This window comes from Vipera berus (assembly GCF_964194415.1).
Source record: "Vipera berus genome assembly, chromosome: 2".
In the NCBI taxonomy this organism is placed as follows: Eukaryota; Metazoa; Chordata; class Lepidosauria; order Squamata; family Viperidae; genus Vipera; species Vipera berus.
The window spans coordinates 155,369,840-155,387,057 of NC_138203.1; the positions used below are offsets into that span (position 1 = coordinate 155,369,840).

General features: G+C 39.8%; 1 protein-coding gene across 3 annotated transcripts in view; it reads left to right on the forward strand.

Annotated features, from left to right (window-relative positions):
• The window catches only part of CEP112 (centrosomal protein 112), a gene marked incomplete at its 3' end in the record, with an annotated part of 303,692 nt that overhangs the window by 31,382 nt on the left and 255,092 nt on the right, over positions 1-17,218 (forward strand). For 2 of the 3 annotated variants that reach the window (XM_081318537.1, XM_081318536.1), the window contains exons 7-8: positions 5,753-5,800; positions 5,897-5,974. The exons of the other annotated variant lie outside the window; for it this stretch is intronic. In XM_081318537.1, the coding sequence (XP_081174663.1) occupies positions 5,753-5,800; positions 5,897-5,974 (126 nt within the window). The remainder of the gene's footprint in view (positions 1-5,752; positions 5,801-5,896; positions 5,975-17,218) is intronic. 3 annotated transcript variants of the gene reach the window in all.

Below are 17,218 nucleotides of genomic sequence, written 5' to 3' on the forward strand. Positions count from 1 at the left end.
TGGCGGGTCAAATCCGGAGTGCGTGTAGCAGAGTGAGCGCCTGTTACTCGTCCCAGCTTCTGCCAACCTAGCAGTTCGAAAGCACGTAAAAATGCAAGTAGAAAAATAGGGATGGTGGGAAAGTAACAGCGTTCCGTGCGCCTTTGGCGTCTAGTCATGCCGGCCACATGACCACGGAGACGTCCTCGGACAAGCACTGGCTCTTCGGCTTTGAAACAGAGATGAGCATCAGCCCCTAGAGTTGGAAACGACTAGCACGCATGTGCGGGGGAACCTTTACCTTTTTTACCTTTACTTTGTCATTAAGCAAAGTGGTAACTAAGTGAAACCCCAACTGTGCTTATGGTCTTCGGCTTTCCTTTCCTCCAAAGATGTAAATGCTTGGATTATTTTATCATATGTGTTCTGATCTAATTTCATTTTCTAGTACTACAAGTTCTTGTTAGTACAGAATATTTTCTAATTCATCTAAACAAGGATTACCTGATTCAGAGAAAATTCTGTGCAGTAGAGAAGTCAACATCCAAGATGAAAATCTTCACAACAGCCCAGCAGATATTCTGGGAGTCCCTCCCTAGTCAGCAGGGAATGAGTCACCCTAAACAGAGCTGCTAGATGGCTAACATCAGACACACTATGTGTAAGGAAATATTGATGTTTTTCTCCCCTTATGATTACGAGGTAATCCTTAATATGGATTCTTACCTGAATCCAGTTAGACTTGCTTCAAGTCTTCTTGCAACAGCACTCCAGTCTAGCTAATGAATAAACCAAATTGCACCCTGGGTTCAGCATACAGAGAAAGGTAGCATAGGAGTGATATGATCCAAGGCCCTGGTCACCCACCTATTCAAAGCAGCAACTAGGCCTCAGCCAAACTGTCCACCAAATCCTCAGGCAAACCCCCATGTTCTTGTTTTGGTTCAAATGGAAATGAAAAATATGTTAAATTCAAATTATCAGTGAGGAGGAAAGCCTTAGGTTAGTCCTCACTTAACAGTAATTGGGACCAGCGTCTCTGTTGTTAAGCATTGTGATTGTAAAGCGTGATGTGATGTCTTTGCTGACTGACAATGGCAGTTGTAATAGTTCCGGTTGCTTGTTGTTGTTGTTAGTTGCGAAGTCGTGTCCGATCCATCGCGACCCTATGGACAATGTTCCTCCAGGCCTTCCTGTCCTCTACCATCTTCTGGAGTCCATTTAAGCTCACGCCTACTGCTTCAGTGACTCCATCCAGCCACCTCATTCTCCGTCGTCCCCTTCTTCTATTGCCCTCAATCTTTCCCAGCATTAGGCTCTTTTCCAGTGAGTCCTTCCTTCTCATTAGGTGGCCAAAATATTTGAGTTTTAGTTTCAGGATCTGGCCTTCTAAAGAGCAGTCAGGGTTGATCGCCTTGCAGTCCAAGGGACTCGCAGGAGTCTTCTCCAGCACCAGAGTTCAAAGGCCTCAATTCTTTGGCGCTCAGCCTTTTTTATGGTCCAACTTTCACTGCCATACATTGCAACTGGGAAGACCATAGCCTTGACTATGCGCACTTTTGTTGGCAGGGTGATGTCTCTGCTTTTTAGTGTGTTGTCTAGATTTGCCATGGCTTTCCTCCTGAGGAGCAAGCGTCTTTTAATTTCTTGGCTACAGTCCCCATCTGCAGTGATCTTGGAGCCCAGGTTGCTGTTGTTAAGCAAATCTTGCACAATTGTTGGACCCTAATATGACATGATTTCCATTTGCAACTTTCTGCCTACTTCTCCACTGATTTTCCTTCTTGGAATTTGGCACTGATGGTTGCAAATAACAAGTGATTGCATGATGCGTAAACCATCATAATTGCTAGCCAGTTACTAAGCACCCAAATTATGATCTTATGATTGTAAGGGTGCTGCTATAGCTCCAACTACGAGAACCAGTGTATGTTTCCTTGTTCTGTGCCGTCCTAATTTCAAATTGTCTCGGTGAGTTGTTAAATGAGGACTACCTGTATTTGCATGTCTCTTGAAAAATTTTGGTATAAGGTGTGTATTTCATTAGAATTGATCCTGACCTCAGCCTACATGCTGAATCATTCTGAGAACTATGTATGCAAATCTTGACATTAAAACTTGGCTTTCTTCATAAAAACTAGTTTTTGTTGTTGTCCTTTGTCTTGAATTTGTTCTATTGAATTCTCCGTGTGTTTTGATGTGTGCATGGTTTATTGTCATAATTTTCAACAGCTGACCCTTTATTCTTTGAAATAGGAAGTTCATATCTTTAATTTAAACAGATTTAATTGTAGAACTATATTTCAGCTCAGGAAATAGCAAAACTAGAATTTAAAAATAATTTTGGAAAGAAGGAAAGCGAGCTCAAGCGTTATTAAGTGAAGATACTGAGATAAATCAACAATATTATAGGTCAAGATTCAAAGAGTATATAGGTATATTCCAAAGATTTAATTTGTGAAGTACATTTGCTCTTTTCTCCCCCATTAATTAATACCAAGTCTCTTATATAGTGTACTTTTTAAGTGGTATTTTTCATAATTAGTTTGCATAATTAATGGAGAAAGTGACAAGAATAGAATAATAATAACTTTATTGTCACTTTGGATGTACACTAATTGGCATACATTAAAATGAAATTTTGTTGCATACAACTCTCAAAGGGTCACCACCTCCGGTATACACTACATAAATATGACAAAAATAAATAAATACAGAATTATGCATATACCCACATATATTATATGACACAGAGAAACAACAGTCTAATTCGGGTTATGTGTACATGAGCATGGTGAAAAAAATGAATCTTGCGAGTTTATGAGACGGATGGCATAGGGAGCAAAGCTATTACAGAATCGGGTAGTCCTGCTAGAAATACTTCAAAACTTCCACCCAGAGATGAGCAACAGAAACAGACCGTAAAGTGGGTGTGTGGGGTCTCTAATAATGCTTTGAACTCTAACCACATAGTGCTTAAAAGCAGCATCCTGAATATGATCCTTCTCGGCTGTCCTTACCAATCTCTGTATGGACTTTCTATCTGAGGCACTGCTGCCACCAAACCAGACAGTGATGCAGTTTGTTAAAATGCTCTCAGTTGTGCCTCTGTAAAAAGTGACCAGGGCAGAAGGAGAGAGATGTGCTGTCCTCATCCGATGCTGGAAACGCAGACACTGGTTTGCACGCTTTACTAAGGATGAGGTGTGGAGAGATCAGGTCAGATTGTTAGTTATCTGTACCCCCAGATACTTAAAACTGTTGACCACCTCCACAGCTGCATCCTTGATACTGAGTGGAGTATGACTATGCTGGCTCTTTCTAAAACCTACAATGATCTCTTTTGTTTTATCAACATTTAGAATCAGTTTACTTTTATTGCACCAGTCCGCCAGAGGCTTCACCTCTTCCCTATAAGCATTTTCATTGTCATCCCAGATAAGATGATGAAAAATCCAGAATGATTGAAGATTCATGAAATTAGACTCTATAGTTTATCCAAGCCAATGGACACCATGTCAAAACATTTCAATCCTTAAGTGTTTAGCATGATACAATCGTTTTGGGATATAATAAAGGCAAAATATATTGTGTTTTCCATTTCAAAGTTTATCTTATACAAATTACATTTTCTTTAATAATACTGCAGTTCTTCAAATATATATTTTTCAGAAAACCATGCAAAGCAGCTATAAATTCTAGGGAATAGTTGGGTTAGTTTTCTACAACAAAATTATTTATTTTATTGGATTTGTATACCGCCCTATTCCCGTAGGACTCAGGGCGGTTTACAGGGCAGTTAAAACCATGAATACAAAAAATTAAAAACAAATAAAACAATTAAATTAAATTCAAGCCCCAAGAGTAAATCTAAAACCCAGTTAAATTAACAACCCCACAGTCTGGACCAAACAGATCGAAGAGCCAGGTTTTCAGGTCCCAGCGAAATGAGCGAAGGTCGGGGGCAGTCCTAAGTTCTGTGGGTAGTTGGTTCCATAGGGCAGGCGCACCCACAGAGAACGCCCTTCCCCTGGGAATAACCCGCCGGCATTCATTAACCGGCGGTACCCTGAGAAGGCCCTCCCTGTGGGGGCGCACAGGACGATGGGAAGATGATGCCGGCAGCAGGTGTTCCCTTAGATAGTCCGGACCCAAGCCATTTAGGGCTTTATAGGTCATTACCAGCACCTTGAATCTCACCCGGAGGGCAACCGGAAGCCAATGCAGCTCACGGAGAAGAGGTGTTACACGGGAGTATCGGGAAGCTCCCATCAAAACTCGCGCGGCTGCATTCTGCACCAGTTGAAGCCTTCGGGTGGTCCTCAAGGGCAGCCCCATGTAGAGGGCATTGCAGTAGTCTAACCGGGAGGTCACAAGCGCATGAGTGACTGTACGTAGAGCATCTCGGTCCAGATAGGGCCGCAACTGGCGCACCAGGCGAATCTGGGCAAAAGCCCCCCTGGTCACGGCTCCTATATGATCTTCCAAACTGAGCCGTGAATCCAGGAGGACTCCCAAGTTGCGAGCCCTATCAACGGGGGGTAATACCTCATCCCCTATTGTTAATGATGGAGAAGGCTGGTCAGCCCGAGATGCCGGTATGAACAGCCACTCAGTCTTGTCAGGATTGAGACGAAGCCTGTTTCTCCCCATCCAAACTCGGACCGCCTCCAGGCAACCGGACATCACAGTGAGGGCATCACTGGGTTGGGTCGGGGTGGAAAGAAAAAGTTGGGTATCATCATTAGAGTTTTGTTGTAGAAAAGATTAATTAATAGCAGAAAAAATAATAGCAGAACAAAAATATGAAGATATGACAGGTACAAAATATACAAAATGGTTTTCTACAGCAAAATTAGAGTAGGAGGCACCTTGAAGTTCAACCAATTTTTATTATCAACTGAATTTTTGTGGATCACTTCACCAAATGCACATAGAATAAAATGTTATGAAGGAGAAAAATAGCTAGCACCTACAACATGCCTTCCAAGTTGCTGGATGAATTTTGCTTTATATTCATGCTAGCATTTGATTTCATTGATTATCTAAGAGTTATTGTACTTGGGTGTTTTTGTCTGCATATGTTGGAAATCATCTAGAATTGCTAATTTACTTTTTAAAAATAACAAGTAAACATTTTGTAGATATTTGCTAAAGGTATTAGTTGCATCAGTCTTACTTGCATAATTGCACTGTTTCAAAAAATGAAACAGTAGGTTTTGTGTTTAAGTAAAATTATTGGGCTGTTTAACAAAGATGTCAAAAGAATAATTCTATGAGCTGACAGATGTGCTCACTGTGAACCATTCATACTCTTTCAGTTTATACCACAGAGATGTCTGGTTAAAAGTGAGTTGAAGTATAAGAAAAGCCAGAGAAAATACCATTGAGAAAAATTAGATAAATAAATAGACGTTAAAATGTTGCTTCTCAAAATATTCTTTGGGATATCATAACCATCTGCTTCAAGAGAGGAGTATCTCCCATATTGTGATTCTTTGTTCCTCTGTTTTAAATATAAACTATTTTCATTCCATTTATATTTTACTTTTCCTCTTTATTTCACAGTAACTTTGAAGATTTGCTTGAGGGACTGTGACTCTTAAAGCTAAGCTGTTGTTTTCATGAAGCTAGTATGAGATTTTTAAAAGATGCCTCTATCAGAAACTAAGCACAAACCCTTTCAATATCTTCATCTTGGAAATAATCACTGATCTAGACTTTATCACTTCAGAAAGTTCATATTAAACCTCTTTTAATGTATCTTTTTCAGCTTGAAAATCCTAGATATTTACGTGAGAAACCTATGTCCCTCTCATTGGTATGTAGCGTTTGCCTGTTTTTGGTTGTCTTGTTATAATAATTTTTCTCTGTGTTAACACTGGTGTTAAATACAAAATATTATTTTTTATAATAGATGTCACCCAAGTTAGGTATGGGGAAAAACAGCACTTCTCGAGATGAACAAGCATTATTCCGAATACATGAAAAGGAGGTAAAACATTTTGCTTTTATAATATGTCAGTTGTCTGCTTTAAGGCAAATAAAATAGATAAGTAAAGTTATGAATTAAACATAGTTTCTGAGGCTAATTCTGACAGCGGATATGACATTAGATATGGAATAACACACACACTGTGTTTCCTCAAAAGTAAGATCAGGTCTTATATTAATTTTTGCTCCAAAAGACGCATTAGGGCTTATCTTCCAGTTAGGTCTTATTTTGGGGGAAATACAGTACTAAATGCGTATGTCTGGCTGATGATTTTAACTGGGTCTTATTTTGGGGATGGCACCTACATTACGAGCATCCTGAAAATCATGCTAGGGCTAATTTTCCGGTTGTGTCTTATTTTCGGAGGAAACACTGTAGTTCACTGATAACTAGCACTTTAGGAAAATGATATGCTATTTTTAAAAAAAAATTAAGAGAAAGCCATTGAGTGAGATAATTTAGGGGCCCAAGGTGTAGTATCATTGCTGATGATACCTTGCTTTACATCTTTGCCCTGGACTGACCAAGTGATGCTGTGGAGACTGTTGGGGCCTGGATTGGGAGGAAATGGGCTCAGCTTAATCCTAGCAGAACTGAGTGACTGTGAGTTGTAGGTTCTCTTGGATCTAATGGCATTTTATTTTTAATTCTGGATGAGGTTGCACTACTCCAGCCAGCAGTGGTGTGCAGTTTGGAGGTCCTCCTGGATTTGTGGCTTACATGAAGGCAGGACAAGAAGCAATGGATAGAAACTAATCAAAGAGAGAACCAACCTAGAACTAAGGAGAAATTTTCTGATAGTTAGAACAATTAATCAATGGAATGACATGCCTCCAGAGGTTGTGGAGTTTTTAAAGAAGAGATTGGACAACGATTTGTCTGAAATGAATAGGGGTTCCTGCTTGAGCAGAGGGTTGGACTAGAAGACCTCTGAGGTCCCTTCCAACTCTGTTATTCTGTTGTGGTTCCTGTGGCCAGGAAGGCTTTTGCATAACGTGTTGTATGCCAGTTATACCATTTACTGGACCAGAAAGCATTGCTTAGGATCACTCTTGTCTTAAATAATTTTCTGAGTACATTGTCACAATGTGTTTTACATGGGACTGCCCTTGAAGAACATTTAGAAGGTGCAGCTGGTTCAGAGCACAGTGGAGTAGGAAGTTATTGTGCACCTTAGTACATACATGTTATACCTCTGTTTCATGATTTGCGTTAAGCTTTCATTGAATTTCTGAATATTTGGGGGCCTGCAGCTCTCATGTTATTTCTGTTGATTCCGTAAGGTCTAACAAGAAAGGTGAGCTCCAGGTCCCATTGATTGACAACTAGTGGGACCTAGAAAAGGGTATTTTCTTCTATATTGTCTGCACATCTGAACATCATTACACCCAATATTAGATTGCTGGGTTTTTGGAAAGCTCTAGAAACATGGATTTAGTCCTAGGAGATTATTTGGAGCCTGTGATTATTGTTTTATTGTTATTGTTACTTTTGTTGTTTATTGAGTTTTGCTCATGGCTGCCAGTATAGTTTTTAGTAGGATTATTTATTAATGCTTATTAAAAATGGTGCTGTTATGCAGTGTTAGCTGCCCAGAGTCACTGATGTTTTTGTAATTGTACAAAAGGTAGGATATAAAGCCAATTAACGAAACATGTTGTGTAATTTTGCCTCAGTCATGTTGTATACATTTTCTCAAAGTTTATTTAAATTCAGTTAAATTTTTACTGTCATTAGTGGAAACATATTGAGTTTAAATATGGTCTATATCAGCAAGTTTTCAGCAATTTCATAACATATGAAACCTGATGATAGAAATGGTTTATTTTGAGACAGAGGAAAGTCACCTCTGAACTCCACCTTTTCTGTATTGTCATATTTTGGGTTGATGTTGTAAAAGCATTCATGTGATGTCATGCTTTACAGCCACACTACTTAGTGATGGAAATTCTGGCAGTCCTGGTTGCCGTTGTAACCCTAGGACTGCACAGGTCATTATGTGAGAACTTCACAGGATTGCAGCAGGAGCAGAGGCAAGGAGTGCCGGGCAAGCAGGCTGGTAGGTGAGAGCTGTGAGCAGGGGAGTGCCATGAGCATGGGGGGTTGGGTGGGGGGAGGAGGGGCACAGCTGAGTGCTAGGGAGCACAAGTGGGTGGAGGTGACCATATATGCTGGCTAGCCTGAATTTTTATTATGTGATGACAGGGTGCTGTGATGGCTGGAATTTTGAGGACTAGTCATAACTTTTCAGTACAGTCTTAGCTTTGAACAATTGGTGAATGAACGGATATAGCTGCAGGACTATCAGTATAACACTACTGTAGAGCTTTTCTCCTTTCAGGGAAAATAAATGTTAAGAAAAGCATGAAATCCATTGGAAGAAAAATGTCCTTTGTGAAGGCAGCAGAGGTGGGACCTTGCTCCAACCCTGTCTCTCTGGTTTCTAGTTCTGAAGTTTGACTGCTCTGGCTCATTGCATCTTTCCAGAGTGGTGGGAGACAGTTGGCGGGTGGGGGGGGGGAGAAGAGCTCAAAAGATGGAACACAGGAGTTAAAACATCTTTATTAAGAGTAGTGCACTACTTTAGCAAGGAAATTATGTTTGAACTTGGAGTACAGGCATGTGCCTCTTGCTTTATTTTCCTTCATTTTGGTGACACAGAGTCGGTTCAAACTCCAGTATTTGTAAATTATGGTTTTTATCTCTGTGCAATAGGCTTGTGTGGCTTATTTAACAAACCATAGCTTTAGATCTGGAATGTGGACTAGAATAAGAAAGAGACAGAATTGGGGACACTAATGAATGTGTAAAATAAAGCCAAAGCCACATATTGTTCCGAAACATGGATCTGCCCAATTCTGATACAGATGGTTCTATTGCAGATACGTGATTTTACAAGAACCTGTTTCTTAATTGAAATGTTCATCATCAATGTAAGAACTTTTTATAATTATATCATAGGATGTTAGTACTAGTTGTTTGTGGTAAATGACTACATGCCTTTAATTAATGTACATAGGTATTTGACCTTGATATTCGTGAAAGGGCTTATTTAGCAATTCAGGACAATGTATTTAACCAGTGCAGGATTCAGATAATTGCAGGCTGACTATCAGTCTCTTGCTTTATTCTGTATCAAGCTTTCTTTTGACACAATTTTTAGATCTTCTTTATGTTGATGTGGATCTAAGAATTATGTCTTTTTTAAAAAAAATCTGTCAGTTCCATACATGGTAAAACAGAGTTAAAATAATTATGCACAAGCAGTGTGGCTTTTATGGATACTTTGATAGTATAAATAATTACAGAACTAGATTGTCAGGCCATAACTGAGTATATATATTAAGGTTAATTTTTGAGAAGTGGCAATCCTAAAATATAGACATAAAATATCTTAGTAAAATAAGCATCTTTTTACATAAAATCATGATTAAAAAGAGCCATGGGATAATCATGCAAGTGCTAAGTGTCTTAGTGCCTTCCTGAATGCCAGGATTGAAAGTGTTAAGAGGTCTGGGGGCAGTGTATTCCAGAATACTGAGGTAATCACAGAAGATGATTGTCTCATTTTCTGTTCTAGGTCCTCACAGTTTTTTGCATAGTTGGGATCTTAAGTAGGCTGTCTTTCAAAGAACGCATCAGTGAAAATCCTATAGAGCAAGACCATCCATAACATAAGCCAGTGTCACTCTGTATAGGACCTTAAAGGTGGTGAACAGCACTTCATCTACAAGTCTGTTGGCGGCTAGTGGTGCAATTATAAAATAAGGTTTTATTATGGAATAGTGGCTTTTATACTATTTACAGAATTCAGAGTGCTGTGTTCTTTACCAATTATAGCTTCCGAAATATCTTTTGAGACAACCCTAGGTGGATTGCATTGCACTTTCAACCATGTAGTAATATAAACATAGTTTATTGTTACTAAAGCCATTTTTCCTTGCCTAGGTTGTAAAATAGCCATCTGAATTACTTGAAGTCTCCAAAGTAGAGGAGCTAATCTTGTCATTTATATGCAGAGTACAAAAATGATTGCTCAAGTATGCAGTGCCCTAAAACAGAGATTCTCAAACTGTGGGTCTCGGAATCCTTTAGTGCAGGTGTGACAAGCAACTTTAATGGGTGAGTCTTTAAGAAAACAACAGTATTTCTGATCAGCCCTTTATAGGCAGGCTAGGGTGCTGTCAAAACTTATTTGGGCTTTGCTGCTCACTTTACCTGTGGCAGTTGTACTACAAAGTTTACAATTTAATCATATTAAAATTAAGTGATATATCTCCTGCCTAACCCTAATCTGAATGAAGTCATTAATTGTATGGGGTGTGGGGGAAATCACGTTTTTATTTATTAGACTTATATTCAGTTGTTTGTAAAGGGGCATAACTTAGGTAGAGTATATTTTAGGGAGATCATGGTACTGCATGTTCTCCAAGTCTATTCTCCTAGTCCATTCTTCAAATGCAAATACATTAACTTACACAAATAAAGATTTCTTATGTATAGGGCTGAAAGAATTCTGTAGTTGGTTGTCTAGAAGCATCAGGTGGTTTAAGATGAAATTATTCAATTCAGATTATATCAGAATTACACATACATTTATGTATTTAGCAGCCACAATTGATTTAGCAATCTCAGTTGGGACTACTAGTAGGAAATCATGTGACCAGGACTGCTGACCCTGGTTTACAGCTGTTGGAGAGGAAGGGGTTGCAGGAGAATAAGCAGACACAATGAGGAATACACATTGAAAGGAATGCAGTAGCATTGGCAGCTTTGAACATGCTTCGTTCTGGGAGCATACGCATGCTAGACAAATAGCCAGTCTATCCCCCATTGTATGCCTGTTTACTCTCTTCTAATCCCTTTATCTCCAGTCTTTGCTTTGGTGGAGTGGAGATGGGTAAGGCATAGGAGAGACTGCATAAAGAGATTGCTTGCTTGTTTGTTTTTTTGATCCTCTCCTTTCTTAGGGCAGAGATATTGCTTCAACAAGTGCTGTGGGGGGGGGGGGGAGGAAAGAACCACAAGTGATCTCTGTAGGCCTCTCCCTTTCCCCCCATCTTTCTCCCTTTGCAGTGTGGAGAGATTGGAGAGGAAGAGATTACAAGAGAGTAAGCAGACAGGCTGGCTGAATGCCTGCACTAGCCCATTCCTTTTCATGTGGATTCCCCATTATGTGCCTGCTTACTTTTTTGTAATTTCTTCCTCTCTAATCTCTGTTTTGCAAGGAGAGGGGGAAAAAAGAAAATAGATCAGGCATAAGACAGTGTGTATTGCAATGGGGATCACATGACCGGGGACGTGGCAAACATTCTAAATGTGGACATTGGTTTAATGGATTTTTTTCCAGTGCTATTGTAACATTGAACAATCGCTAAACAAGGCAATTGGTAAGTGAATCTACCTATATCACATCATTGCCTCTCAAGAACTTCACTCCTTTTTGAGTTTGGGATCCTCAAAGACCATAATGGTCAGGTGATCGTACTACTGCAGAAAGTAGTATATATTTTTTCTGTTTTGATTTAAAACATTTATAGGTATGTAAGGCAATGAAGTTGGGGGTGCTTTAGAAAAGCTCCTGCAGTCAGGCAGAAATGCTTCCCATCTCTATGTTCCTCTTGAGTTCATACATTCACTCACAAGCATTCAAGCTGCCATTGCAGCTGCCTATGATAACTGTCATACCCTCGTGTTTTCAGGGATGTGCTGATGTCCAGGGGAAGCCTTAACCCATCCAGGCCCTTAGGTTACAAAAGCAAATGCTAAAAGCAAATGGGGAGAGGTGTAAGAGGAAAGGTGATAAGCAAATGGCATACAGATAGAAAAGTGTAGGTGACATTTGGAGATTGGCAGCTATTACAAGTGGCAAGAGGATTATCATTTAACTGCCTGGACCACAAGCTAACCAGAATATGGTTAGAAGCATATCCTGGTGGGAGTTCTGCCTGGAACTTGGAACTTAGCTAGGAGTTCAGTAACAACTAGAAAAGGAACAATTTATTTTATTGGTTTATTTTACTGTTACTGGAAAAGGAACAATTTATTTAATGTTTTTACTGGACTGTTGTACGCTATCCAGAGTCACTTTCCATGAGATGGACGTCCATATAAATTTGATTCGTAAATGAATAAATAGACAATCACACTGAAACAGCACCTCATCCCAATTAGTGCAAAAACTTTCGGAAAAAGGCAAAGGTCGTATACTATTTTATAGGCTTTTGAGACTGGTTTGAATTGGATATTAAAAGATTAAGTATAAAGGACTGAATATTAAAGACCTATTTACAAGACAACAGCACCTTGCGAAGTTCTAGAAGGGGGGAATTGATCAAGAGCCTATTGCTGTGGAAGGTGTGTGCTGCAAGAAATGATTGTGTGCAGATTTGCTATATTTATGTTGTGTCCAGTCCTTGGAAAACAGAACCCTCACAAGGTGAATTAAACCCGTTGATGACTTAATATCTCTTTTATTTGATATCCTGCCAAAAATGAAATGACAGTCATGTCACTATGTTTTTACAGTTTATAATCCATTTTGCTGATGCATTCTTGTGAGAACATGGTTTTACCACAGAAAGTAGACGTGTGTGCGTGTGTGTGTGTGTATCTAGCTATGTTCTTTCAATTTCTGATTTCAATTATATTGCTGTCAGTGGTTTATACCTTGAAACCTGTATAACGGTAACCAGAGAGTTCCAGTCTGTTCAGGGAGCATCCTGATTCATAAAGGAATTTAGAGTTGGCCTTCGAAAGGAATCAGTGAACCATTAAGGTGGGACTTGAAGAAAAAAAAACTATATGGTTCTGAGAGAGAGGGTAGTATGAAAAAGAAATTCAAGATAATCCTGTTTTGATTTTACCCGGTATAGAATAGAACAGTGACCAGTTTGGACAAGCTTTCAAGATCCTGTTTTCTGCCTTACTATAATGAACATTTTTGGAATAACTATCATGCATGTCTCTTGACTTGGCCTACCTTTGTATCTACATGGTTGCTCAGAGTTGACAATGACTTGATGGCACATAAACATCTCTCTTGTATAGTGTGTGTTTGTGCGTGTCTGTGTGTATGTATTCTGATTTAACAGTTGTTGGTAAGAAAGATAAATCTGAATAATGGCTATTACAGTAGCTGGAGAAAAGCAAAGAGAAGACAAAGAACTGGAGAAAATCACAAAATACAAAAAACTGCAAATAGAACTAGAATGACTGTAGCAAAAGAAAGCAAATATAGTAGTGATAGTAATACGTACCTTGGGTGCAATCCCCAAACATCTGGCTTATCACTTGAACATCATTGGCATTGATCAAATGACCACCAGTCAGTGGCAAAAGGCAGCTTTATTTGGAAGAGCTTGCATCCTATGACAATACCCTTAACACTGCCTGACAACTGAGAAAGACTTGATAGGTCGCTAAAAATGCCAAATCTGGTCTAAACGTCTGGCTGACTGTGTGGCCAACTGTAATAATACATTTCACATTTTTGTGTGTGTATAATAAATTGTGCACTGCCCAACTTTCAATGATTTTGGACAGGTCACAATCAGATTACAATAAAATCAATAGTAAAGATAAAAGGTGGCAAGGACAATGAAGTCTCACTTTCCCTTGCTGAAGGCTGGGGTAAAGAGCCAGATCTTCTTGTCTCTTCCAAACAAATAGCAGAATCCATCCATATCTTGGAGGGGATTTTGTTCTAGTGGGTGGGCACTGCTACTGAGGTATAGTTCCAGATCTTGAGAGATGCCAGTCTTTAACTGAAGGAAGCCAGACTGCACCAACCTTAGCAGAATTTAATCAGTGGGTCAGTTTTTATTTTATTTATAAAATTTATTGGCTACCCATCTTACCACTGGGTAACTCTGGGTGGCTTACAGTAATAAATATCTCTCTCTCTCTCTCTCTCTCTCTCTCTCTCTCTCTCTCTCTCTCTCTCTCTCTGTGTGTGTGTGTGTAGATATACATATAGTATATACATGTGTGTGCATATATATATATGCATACACACACACACACACACACACACACACACACACTGTTATGGAATACAGGCAGTGCCTCAAGTAGTCAGGCCCTGTGCTAAATAGGGGAAAGTAACAAGTAACAACCAGCAGTTTTAAATGCATCTGGAAGCAAACTGGGAACCAATGCAGCCCACGAAGCAGAGGGGTTAAATAGATATAACAACACACAACTGTTAACTGTTCTCACTGCCGCATGCTGGACCAATTGAAGTTTCCAGGTGGATTTCAAGTGCATCCCCATATAGAGAGCATTGCACTAATCGAGCCATAAGCTGATGGGCATGAGTGACTTTCTGAAGCTGCCCCCACCCCCAGTCTAGGAAAGGGTGCAACTGGTACATCTAATGAAATTGTGCAAAGTCTTTTCTACCCACAGCATACTGATGATACTGAACTCCAAATCTGGCAGTTAACATCGCTCATGGTTAATGTAAGATAATGAAAAAGAGGCGGTAGAGAGCAAAAGAACTCTACAGCACTCCACCCAGAAATGTATCATTGACTTTAGATTAAATGAACATCTGTTGACAAGATTCAGGTTTTCATGTTGAGTTTTCATACTTTTGAGAACAGTGTGAATTTTTCCAGTTTTGAGAATGTGCATTAGATTTTATTTCCTCAAAATGGCTGCTTTGTTGAAATGCACTGTTGCCTTTTTGGAAGAACATCTAAATAAGCAGGAGGCCATTTCTAGAGTAATGAGGGAGCAGGTGCAGAGAACTTGTTTACTTACAGGCATGAAAGCCTATATAAATATAAATGCTTATGTTTTCTCCTTCACAATACTTTTTATGTCATCTCTGAAGGGCAAGGACTCATCTATTAACCTTTTAAAAACACATTGGGATAACCTTTTGCTTTAATAAAAGAAAAAAATCTACTTTTTGTAATGCTGATTGACAAGCTCAGTATCTTTGATAGAGCATAGAAATGTGTCTTAGAAATGCATTTATTTATATCTTGATGTAACATAGGATTGATCAGATCGACATCTTGGCATCAATTACTTCCAGAAAATGTTACTGTCTGTAAAAAATTTGTTGCTGATTCTAAGCTATTAGACACTTGGCTTCTGCAAGATGTTCTTCAAAATATTTTGTTAGTCTTTAGTTATATACTAATAACATAGAAATAGCATATGTCCTAAATAAATTAAATTAATTGAAACAGATTTATTTTCTCTTCAGCATTTAAAAAAATCTATAGATACATCAGAAATACCGTAAGCTAAATTAATATGATTTGCTATTATACTTTCTCTCATTGAAAATGTGATATTTGGTTGTTTTTATTTTGCAACAACGTCCATGTAGCTTAAATAGCATTAATAAATATAACTTTTAATACTTGGGAGCATTATAAATTTAGAGCTCATTTCTACATTCTCCTTGCTCCAGCTCTCAGGTGGCCCATTTATTTATTTATTTATTAAATTTATATGCTGCTTATCTCACTCTGAAAAGCAATGAGGATATTTTATTTGTTTATTTGATTTCTATATCCTTAATTATTTATTCAAACCTCTATACTCATAGCACAGACCCCATCTCAGGGTGAACCTGTTGCTGAGCTAAAATGGAATCAAGATGATCCAGCGGGAAAGTGGTATTTTCCATGAAACCAAAGAACCTCCCATTCAAGCATTCTATGTTTGTGCTGGTCCGTGACCGAAAGAAAGATTGAATTGAAAACATTCTATGTTGTATGGAAGAGAAATGTTCAGGAACCCAAGAAATTGCAGGGTCATTGCAGGACCACCCTGTGCAAACATGGGACTTCGTGCTCTCTGGCGATTTCTGCTTTGGCTAGATATAGAAATAGAACCTTTCTTAGCTGACAACTTTTCTCTTTTTTGACACAAGGTAATACTGATTTAAGGGACGTGGTGCTCAGTGGGTTAGGATGCTGAGCTTGTCGATCAGAAGGTCGGCAGTTTGGCGGGTTGAATTCCGAGTGCCGTGTAGCAGAGTGAGCGCCTGTTACTCGTCCCAGCTTCTGCCAACCTAGCAGTTCAAAAGCACGTAAAAATGCAAGTAGAAAAATAGGGACCACTGGTGGGAAGGTAACAGTGTTCCGTGCGCCTTTGGCATCTAGTCATGCCGGCCACATGACCACGGAGACGTCCTCAGACAAGCGCTGGCTCTTCGGCTTTGAAACGGAGATGAGCACCGGCCCCTAGAGTTGGAAACGACTAGCACGCATGTGCGGGGGAACCTTTACCTTACCTTACCTTAATACTGATTTGTAAAACATCTTCCGTAGATTCACTAATTCTCATCAGTAATTTTTGCTTGTGCTCGTACTTCTTTCATTCTCTCTTAAGTACCCAGGCCAAGCTGCTTCTGAGCAAACTAGGATCAGGAAAGCAAATTATTTCATGGCTTTCTGCCTCCCTTTCTTCTCCCCCCCTCCAGGAGCACTTTCTATGCTCCTCTCTGTTTATTGCATCATATCTTACTTCCATGGTTATTGGAGAGTATCAACACTATTTCTGACAGCAGTAGCAGCAGCCATAGTTAATTGCTGCCTTTGTGTAAAGATAGAGACTCTGTTAGACTTGTTCCTGTGGGCTCAATAAAAAGAATGCTATGTGAGACTTTCCTGCTGTCTCTGTCTGTCTCTTTCTCTCTCAGTGTTGGTAAGATCTTAAATATGGCTTGACAAATACCGTATTTTTTGGACCATAAGACACACTTTTTTTTCCCAAAAGGGGGGAAAACGAGGGTGCGTCTTATGGTCCGAAAGTGATCCGTATGGCCAGCCCCAACCTCCGCACGTGGAAAGCAAGGGAGATTGCCAGGAGCACGAATCGGCATGTGCTGAGAAAAGCCGATCTCACGCTCCTGCACACTCCCTTGCTTGGTTTCAGCTTCCCTTGCTACAAGAGAAAGCAGGCTGAAACGGAGTGAGGGAGATTGCCAGGAATGCAAATCGGCTGATCTCGCGCTGCTGCAATCTGCCTCGTTTCAGCCTGCTTTCTCTTGTAGCAAGGGAAGCTGAAACCGAGCGAGGGAGTTTGCAGGAGCGCGAGATCGGCCGATTCGCATTTCTGGCAGTCTCCCTCACTCCGTTTCAGCTTGCTTTCTGCAAGAGAAAGCCAGGCCACAGGGCCGCCTCCGCGGGTACTGCTCTAATGCAGAGAGGGAAGGAGAAAGGGAGGGAGGGAAGGAAAGAAGGAAGGAAGGAAGGAAGGAAGGAAGGGACAATGGGA